At 34.8% G+C, this 10,000-nt stretch overlaps 3 protein-coding genes across 3 annotated transcripts in view; all 3 read left to right on the forward strand.

Moving 5' to 3' along the window:
- On the forward strand, positions 1 to 8,979 carry LOC149130514 (uncharacterized). Its single transcript, XM_089343780.1, has 2 exons — positions 1 to 148; positions 3,448 to 8,979. The coding sequence occupies exon 2, from the start codon at positions 3,455 to 3,457 to the stop codon at positions 8,957 to 8,959; it is 5,505 nt and encodes a 1,834-aa protein (XP_089199906.1). The 5' UTR covers positions 1 to 148; positions 3,448 to 3,454; the 3' UTR covers positions 8,960 to 8,979.
- LOC149130513 (uncharacterized) overlaps positions 1 to 10,000 on the forward strand; it is a 193,239-nt gene that overhangs the window by 8,576 nt on the left and 174,663 nt on the right. The window lies entirely within an intron of this gene.
- Positions 9,132 to 10,000, forward strand: part of LOC149130515 (uncharacterized) — a 125,438-nt gene continuing 124,569 nt past the window's right edge. Inside the window, 1 exon segment of the mRNA XM_089343787.1 lies at positions 9,132 to 10,000. This exon segment is cut by the window's right edge and continues 3,701 nt beyond it. The gene's annotated coding sequence lies outside the window, so the exon portion shown is untranslated.

Genomic DNA, 10,000 nt, shown 5'->3' on the forward strand with positions numbered 1-10,000 from the left:
ATACGCTTAGTCACAGCCACCCACACACAACATAGTGGTGTGAGAAGAGGGTTGTGTAATGGGATGGGAAAGGCCAGTGCGGTGATGGTGGTGGTGGTGGTGGAGTAGCGAGGCAGTGTGACGTGGAGGAAGGATTTGCTACGGGAGGGTAAGGTTCGTTTTTTTCACCTTAAACTGTTTCTCGTGATTTTAATTTCTCATGTCCTTTACTTTTAGACACCATTATCTTTCATTATATTATTGCTCCCAACAGGAATTCATTACATATTTATTGAGCTCTGTCTTAACACATCTCACGGTTTACTCTTAACGGTTTTGACAAAATTTTGTATTTTAGAAGTTATTTCGTCAGAACTTACAGAGTGACAATGGACAAATTTGTGTTTGATAAGCACCAATACACGGCTTACTCTCTAACTTCTGCCGATGATATATATGCATATTATACATATATTGTAAAGAAAATCTCATCAAGCAAGCAAACCAATGAAAGAGCCTCTGCCTGGTCGTTTGACACGCTAAAAATAGCAGCCAACGTATGCCCCTACCCCACTATCCCCTGGAAAAGTACAGGACAAGTTATTACACCTGGAAAAGTATAGGACAAACTATTACTTCAAATAAAGAATAAGAAACTTTTTACTAAAAATATTGCAGCTAAAATTAAAATTTTGAATATTAAAACTTATTTTATTATAGTTTACAAATAACACTATACTTATTTAATTAGAATTTGGCTAATTTATCTCCTTAAATACAGAAAAGAGTGACTAATTAGACAAACATACAAATTAACTGAACAGTTTTGTACAATAAATTTAAAAGATGAGAATTGTAAAGAGTGATAAATTAGAAGAACTGGCATTCTTTGCCAAAATATTTTAAGTAAAAAGTTTCTTATTCTTTACTTTACTTGAAGTAATAGTTTGTCCTATACTTTTACAGGTGTAATAACTTGTCTTGTACTTTTCTGAGTTTTTATAATCTTAAGAATATTACTTTTCAAGCTTGCATTTTCCCATGTAATGATATGTGTGTGTGTGTGTGTATAATCATAAGATTTACAATTTTACCAACAAATCTTCAGGTTCTTATTCAAAATATTCTCAACCTAATTTTACATCACCTTAAAACTAAGCGTTAAATTAAACATTAAAAATTAAAAAATTGAACTTTACAAAATTAAGAATTATAAATTATAAATATAAATTAGCATACATTTGTCAAACTTAGAAAGTCAAGTATAGAATGTCAAATATAAAATATAAAATTATACATCAGAATAAAGATGTCTGTGATTAAATGTGAAAAATAATGTGAAAAATAAAGATACATCTCCTCTCTTGATAAAGTCAGGATCTCATTCCAAATGTGTGTGTCTATATATATGTGTATGTATGTGTGTGTGTGTATATATATATATATATATATATATACTTATTAATAATTAGCAGAAGTATCTACCTTTCATCTCTCAAACTCTCTCTCTCTTCTTTTTACTCTGCTATCTTATTGCTGTCACAAAGAATGGCAGTAAATCTCTTCTCTTCACCATTCTTCCAATGAAACTAGGGATGTTACTGGACCTCCCTAAGTCTCTCCCCATCACTCAACCCCTCCTTTCCATATATTTATTACCCTCATCCCAAGGTATATGTGAAACCCAGAGATTGAGGGGAACCTTTACTTTTGTCAAGGACATGGTAATCGTCTCTAGTGACGGTGCCATAAGATGCACCCAGTGCACATTGTGCAGTGGTTGGTGTCAGGAAGAGCATCCAGCTGTAGAAAGAAAACCAGAAGATGTAACTTCAGGCAAGATATTCTTTGAACCATCCAACCCATTCCAGCATGGAAAGTGGGGGTAAAATGATGATCATATAGATACGGACATATGGATGTATAAATATACATATGTGCATCTTTGTGTATATATTATACATATTCTTTCATATATATGTATGTGTATATAAATACATATACAATTAGATTAAAGTCTAATATAATTATTATGAGAGTTTTTGTAGGTTTTTTTTCCTCCAAAATAAACCAAGTAGAATGGCACAAGTGAAACATAAACATTAATTCCAATTTAATTTTACAGTTGAAATATTTGCAATTATCTGGTTTTCTCTTTATAAACTTTGTTGTCAACAACAACAACAACAACAATAACAACAACATAGCCTTATCCAGCTTTTTCCAAAAATATGTTCTTGTTTAGTCCATGTATATGCAAAGAGCTGACATCCTGAAGAAGGTCACTTTTACTTTTCATTCCTCCTGGGGTCAATAGAGTAACAGTCATTATTTCATAGACCAAGGAGGGGGTGGAGGATCATTCTGATGATGATGAGTCACCAGAATGTCATTAATCACCCCACCAATATTTCCTAATCCACCTCATTAAACCCCCAATACTTCATAATAAACTACACCAAGTTATATCTCCTCACCTAACACAAAACAAAACACACTTCCCCTGCCAAACCCCTTTTTCATACAAACACATCTTTCTCATTGCTACCCAAACATTGTCCCTTAAATATAATTAAGATGAACCTACCTTTAGTTAATTAAGCTTATTCATTAACCAATCTTTATTATCTCAATCAGGAACAAATAATAACGATCCTCTCAACATGCTGTGTATCAGTGTGATTATATGGAAGCCCATCTTTTGATAAGCTTTCCAAGTTTAATCAATGTTGTCTATGATAATTGTGTGGATTATATTGGAATGTTGAGATATTTACAGCATTTGTCAGGTTAAGAACAGTTTCATCTCCAGCTTTATTGATATCTCTTAATCCAAGTAAATATGATGGAAACCAAGCCAACCATGACGGTCCCATCATTTCCAGTACATATAATCATTAGTAATACTTATATTCCATCTAACTAGCAAACTGTTCAGTCTGTCTTGTGTCTGACAAATGTCTATGAAACATAAAGTCTATGTTTTGCTAATTGTTCCATGTTAACGAAATTTGAACATGATTGATGTGTGTTGGGACATAATATAGCATGTATACCAATTAAAGTTAATTTTCTCTAGAGTGGAGTGTCTCATTATTGAATACTTTTGGCGCAGGGGAATCTCTTTGACTAATTATCGTTAAATAAATCTAAACCACATGTGATTATTACTTTGTGATGTTGAGAGCAAATATCATTTCCAGTGAATATAATTATTGTTAATATTTAGACTCCATGTAATTAAGGAAACTTATTAATACATCTTAAATTAGACTGTAATAAGTTGTTTAATTCTAATCATTATTATTACAACTAAAAGTTGTTTAAATATTAATTAGACGAAATTAATTCACTGACAGAAATACATAAATGTTTTGTTTGTGATTTTCAAATAATGAAGTAAACATCATCTCCCTGAAACTTTAATATTTTCACAAAGCTAAATGTTTTCCTTATATTTCATTACAGATTCACTATGGAAGACCAAACAAAACCTACCCCTCAGAAAAGCGCTTTAAGGGACTCAACAACAAAAAGGGATGAAGAAGGAGTTCCCGAAGGATATTGTAGTGTTAGTAGTTCAGAGGGAGAATCAGCAGTGAAGGCCATATCTGATGCAAGACTCACCACACATGGAGACAAAGAAAGCAGAAAAGAAACTGAAAAACAAATAGTTGCTAAAATACAGAGGATTCGTCTACAACATGATTGCTGCATGATGTTTATGGAGCATTTAGTTAAGGAGAGGAACTATTTTGAAAGTCTGGGATTAAGTGCCAATTGTATTTTAGAAAAGGTCAAAGAGAGACTTGAAATTTTGCTGAAATATACTAAAGAACAGAATATTTCTATTGAGCAGGATCTCAAATGGTTTCAACAAAGACTCTTTGACATTTATGTCACCAGCAATCCATACAGATGGAAGACCATTCAGACACCAAAAATAACCACGAAATTTCGACCTCTTTGCCCAGTTGTGACCAGAGAAGCAAAGATTGTGGAATCTGGAGAAGAATTTGACAAACTCACAATATCCGATATTATAGTAATACAGGGGGGAGTGATTACCTATTCCCACCATTGTATGACAGTATGTTGTGTGACAAGAGACGGTGACAGAAATAATGTCCATTGTCCATCTTCTGTCACCAGTTTCACCAGAATTGGTCAAGACATGGTTCTAGCAACCCTCCCCTTCCAAGAAATGATTCTCATTATCAGCCCCACAAGTTTCAAGATTAAAAACATACAGTTGGGGTTATATTTGGTTGCTTACTTGGAACATTCTACACTTATAGGTGTAGAAATGTTTGGTAAGACAGTTTACCAAATGGATTGGGGGGAGAATAGAATTAAACACCAATTCATTACCAAAGAAGCACCTACAGATATTGCTGTAGGGGTCCACAATATACTTTTAATTACATTTTCCAGTATTAACAGAGTAATCTGTTACAATATGGACGGCCAACTGTTATGGGAGGTAGAGACCCATTCTCTGAACCTCCCAAGTAAAATCTCTCTGTACCAAAGCTATTTCTATGTCCTCCAGGGACAAATTATTTACAGAATTTCGGCTAAAGGTAGTGTGACAAAGAGGGACATTGGCAGGAAATGCCGCTCTATTTCTGTTGGTAAAGATACCATTTTGGTAACAGATTATTTTGGCAAACCACATGCCATTCAAATAAATAAAGACTTTTGGCCCAAACTGTCACACAACCACCAGTTACATACCCCCAGCTTGAAAGACTATATTGATATTGAGGATTGCAACAACATTACAAATATTCTACCTATGTCTACATCTTCTACATTAATAATTTACAAAAACAAGAAAGCTAAACTATTCACTGATAATGAGGAAATAATTAACCAAAATAATTTAGTTTTCCTTGAACTTCCTTCTTTCTCTTGTAGAATAAACGCAAACAGATTCCTGGTATTTTATCGTGAAATGAAAGGATTTCAGTGTATCACTTGTCCTGAACTAAGAAAAGGCCCTTTAATAAAAGTCCAAACTGATTACATGAAAGTATGTCATATTGTATCAAATAAGTGTTTAGCTGTGACCACCACTAAAAACAAAAATGAGATCCATATCCTATTGATCAACGAAGATAAAGTTGACATTACAGAAAGAATTTCTCTGGGACATTCTAATGTCACCATTGCTGCAACTCCAATTAATTTTGTAGTCGTAGATGGAAGCAAAAATAAAATGGTATTTTATTCCACATGTGGTGAAGAACTTTTTCAAAAATACCTTCCATTCTATGGCTACCCTCATCACATCTACTCTGATAATGTTCATTTTTATGTCCTCTTCAAGAGACACTCTATTCTGATATGTTATGATATATATGGAGAAATGAAATGGCAGTGGCAACTGCCTTTCCCTGTTCACCCTCACATTGCTGTTTTCCAAGGGACTGTTTATCTACCGGACACTCAACTCAACAGGGTCCTTCTTTACAAGTATCAGGACCGGCCGTCTGGCTGTTGTTTACACCTGAAAAATCCTTATATCAGAAATCTAAATCTACGACTCAAAGAGAAGAAGAATGACAAAAAACTTGTCATTGGCGAAATATGTAATCTGGCAAATGGACAGTTGGTGGTGTCCGACATCAACCATGATTGCTTGTTATACATTTCTAATGAAGGAGACATTGTGTCGAGATTATCTCTGCCGTCTACAGCTACAGATATATGTCGATGGGATTCTAATCAAATAGGTGTCACATTACCCCTACAGAAACAATTAAGGGTCATCGGAAACCTATCAAAGACAGTGAGAAGTGTATCATTAAGGCAGCCTTATGTACGGGTGTGTAAGATGGGTGAATGTGAAATTGTTTGTTATTGTGATAAACCATCACATTTAGATATTTTAGCCATTAAGAAAAATTCTAATCAAGTTGAAACAATTAAGACAATTAATATTCCTTGTTTTGTGAAATCATTATCAATAGACAAGGAAACAGAAAAGCTATTAATTGTTACTAGGGGAAAAGCATTTCAGTACAACTTTACAATAGATGGTGGTGGTCATGGCAGTGCACGTCGTCAGAGTAGTGGCAGTGATGGTCATGCTAAGAGGATACTCAGTGTTTTAAAGTCTAAAATAGAAGTTTTCAAGCTCATTAGTAGTGGTGGTCATGGCCGTCGTCGTCATCATCCTTGTAGTATTAAGATGGTCCCCAGTGTTTTAATGTCCCAAGTGAAACGTCCCCTCAATCTCTACGGTGGATCTATTGACCAAATGTTTGTGTATCTTGTAGACAGCAGCCGTATGTTTGCTATAAACGATCATAATTTGTTGGTTAATGATCTCGTTACAAATAATCAATTTAATTATTATATCGACCTGGTAGATGTATTTTCCAGAAACATTTCTCTCAGTGAAATGTTGTCTTCTTCTTTATATCTACAGGATCTGACAGTTTCTGATAAAGGCAGACGTATTCCTCTCCCTCAACATTTGGCAGACAAAGAACCAGTGCATATTAAATCTTTGGTTATAACTGAAAATAATCTGATTGCAGGATGGGACGAGAGGAATGGAAACATTAAGATATTCACATTGGATGGTCAACTTTTGGATTCAATCAAATGGAAATTTAATGGATTTATTAAAATGTGTCGATGGCAGTCAAACACACTGGTCATTACGTATAGGGATTATGATGATGATGATGATAAATCCCAACTGTTGACATTAAAAGTGGAATTTCCATTGTCGTTGGTAATTTACCAAACGAGAAATAAATATGAATTTGTGGCTTCTTTATCAAACAATCAAATGGTTTTTAGTAAAATGAGAGATGGAAGTCATTTGTATTTTGTAGATATTGATGAAATACATTCGAATGTGAAGGAAATAAAACAAATAGACATACCTGAACCATTAATAACGATTAAAGAAGATGGAGATTATGATGACGATGACATCCGTGATATTAAAGTTACTGCTGAAGATATCATCATTGTCTTAAACAGAAGATTCATCATTTTCTTCAACAGTGATGGTCAATATTTACATTCAGTCAGTCACTACAAGGAGTGTTATTCTAGTGATGACAGGATGACAATTGATGACAGTTTTTTGTACATTTATGGTGAGTGGGAAAAATATTTCGGTTCATCTGGATATCAAAACATTTTGTGTTTGACACAGAATGGGGAATACAAGAGAATATTTTTAAATAAAAGAATTTATAAAGATGATGTATATTTCTCCAGTATAGACTGTAAAGGACCAAGGTTTGTTGGAAGCCCCTGGAGGGTAACGGGGAATGAATTGTATGTTGAAGGGTTGTTTATGGTGAATCGAGAAAGCTTCCCGGTTGCTCGTTTACAAACAGACGAATTTCCTGTTCAAGTAAAAGATTTTGATATTTCTGATGAAGGAAAGACAGTTGTGTGTGAAAAAGCCAATAATGGAAATGTTAAAATATTTGATAGATACGGGGAGCTGTTATGTCACAGAAATGTGGCAAGTTTAGTTGGTGGTGTGTGTTTTACACAAGGAAAACACATAATGGCCACGGTTCCTAAAAGAAAAGAAATATTTCAACTGAATGGAAAAGATTTGAAGAAATCTAAAGCTTGGTCAAGTCTCATCCCTTATGGTGTAATATGGAGAAAAGTGGGGGGTATTTACTGGTGTCAACATATTGAATTGATTGAATGTCATTGCATAAAAATTGATGGGGACCAAGTGAACATTCTAGAATCTGTGTCTTTATTAAATCTTGATTCTGGTCTTTGTTTCCCTTCCATTACATCTGAGACGAACAAAGAAATATTCAGTAATGAATTAATCAATAAACTGGAATACAGTGGAGGAGATGGAGATGGAGGAAGAAGAGGTAAATCAGGTGAAACAATTGGTAAAAGTAGATTAAAGGTGAGATGTGGTAATTACATAGCGGAGATTAATAATTCAGGAATTGATGAAATATCAGTGAGGAGACTTCCATATAGAACAGCAATGGTCCCTTTTTCCATTCCTGCATTCGAGGAACCTGTTAATTATGATTATAGGGACCGGAACAGTAAACTAATTAAGTTAGATGAGAATGTGAGTGTGTTGATGTTTCGAGAAAGTCTCACATTAATCAGAACAACAACAACAACAGCGGACATACTTCAACATGAACAAGAAGAAGAAGAACCACTGGACATTTGTCGGTGGACAGACGAATGTTTCATTGTCGCCTTTGGGAAGGAAATGAGGGTCTTCAACAGGGATCTCTGTTGTTTAGAAACCATCAGAACTGAGAAGTACTACAACAGGATTTATAAATACAACGACAATCAATTCGTGTGTGGTGGTCATTATATTAGAGACATAACTCAAGAAGAGAGAGACAAGGAATACCAAAGAATATGGAGGAACAACAAGGTTTATTACATTTGCAGAGACTCTAACATCTTTGACTCTTATTATGTGGATGTGGTTGATATCAAAGATGGGGAATGTAAAGATGAAGTGTGTTGGGGGGAGATGGAGAGATGGGGAAGGTTGGAGGGAGATGAAGGGGTGGTGGATGTGGGAGTCACATCTTTTGGTGATGTTGTTGTTTTGAGGAGGGAGTTTGGAAGGTGGGATGATTGGTCTTTAGTGGAATTGTTCAGGGAAAAGTCTTTGGTGAGGAGGATAAGAATAGAAGAAATAATAGATTATGATGTGCAATATTATATTGGAAGACCTCATTTAGCCATAATTGGTGAATGTGTTTATATAACAGATACAAACAACAATATTTACGAAATACCTGGACATATTGAAGGGGAAACATCTGAAGATGAGGAAAAACTGATATCTGAAAATAATTCAAAATATTTACTCCTCAGAGGAGATGAAACTGAAGTCTTTCAAGTTCTTGGTTTGGATGTTTCAGAAAATTCTTTGATGGTTTTTGGAATTATTCCTGGACTTCAATCTTTTGCTTTTTTCTATTTTGACAAATAAATATTTCCAGAAATATTAAACTTCATCTTCATTATTATTATTATTATTGTAAATGGGTTCACCTGGGAATCGAACCTGCATCGCATACATTGCATTCTACACATTCCTCATGTGTGTGTATATATGTGTGTTTATAGACAAGTGAGTGTGTATATATATGTGTGTGTGTTTATATATGCATATGTGTTTATATATATATATGTGTGTGTGTGTATATATGTATGTGTTTATATATACATGTTTGTGTGAGTGTGTATATATGTATATATGTGTGTGTGTATATATGCATGTTTGTGTGTGTATAACCGCCGACACTGTTTCCCTTCAAAATGGGGGGAGTTTATCCTGTTCAGGCTTTATTATTAGCATTATTCTGCGATTGAGAATTGAAAATCACTTCTTTAACTTTCTAAGACATCTCAAAGCTTCTGAAAGCAACCTTCGTTTGTTTGTTTACGTTCATCGTAATTTGAATTGATATACATACAATATATATACATATACACGTGTATATATATGTATGTATACGCATGCATGTATGTATAATGTATGTCTGGTGAAAAGCAGACGACCGAAAGCAACAACGGAAACATCAGCAGCAGCAGCAGACGACAGCCGCCACCACCATCATCATCATCATCATTAGCACCTCCACCACCACCATCATCATCATCATCATCATCATCATCATCATCATCATCATCACCAAAAGCAGCAGCGTTGTGTGTGCGTGTGTGCAGTCTGCATCTGACAGTTTTTAACGTTTAATAATAAGATTGTTGTTGTTGTTGTTGTTGCAGTGACCTTTCAACTGCACACACGCACAAACGTTGCCTTTCCTCCTCGCAGGGTTGTTGTTGTTGCTGTTGGCGTTCATAGAAGGACGCTTGGCTCTCTCTCTCTCTCTCTCTTTCACCCTTCCTACCCACTCTCTTTAAAACACATGTCACTTATCTCTCGCGTTCTCTCTCTCCCTCTATCTCTCTCTCTCTCTCTTTCACCCTTCCTTCCTTCCTCCTCTCTTTAAAACATGTTACTTAT

This window comes from Octopus bimaculoides, chromosome 28 (genome assembly GCF_046866305.1).
Source record: "Octopus bimaculoides isolate indiv1 chromosome 28, ASM4686630v1, whole genome shotgun sequence".
NCBI classification, from domain to species: domain Eukaryota; kingdom Metazoa; phylum Mollusca; class Cephalopoda; order Octopoda; family Octopodidae; genus Octopus; species Octopus bimaculoides.

Excerpts from the sequence above, each read along its gene's own strand:
- LOC149130514 (XM_089343780.1), top strand. The coding sequence starts at position 3,455 with ATGGAAGACCAAACAAAACCTACCCCTCAGAAAAGCGCTTTAAGGGAC.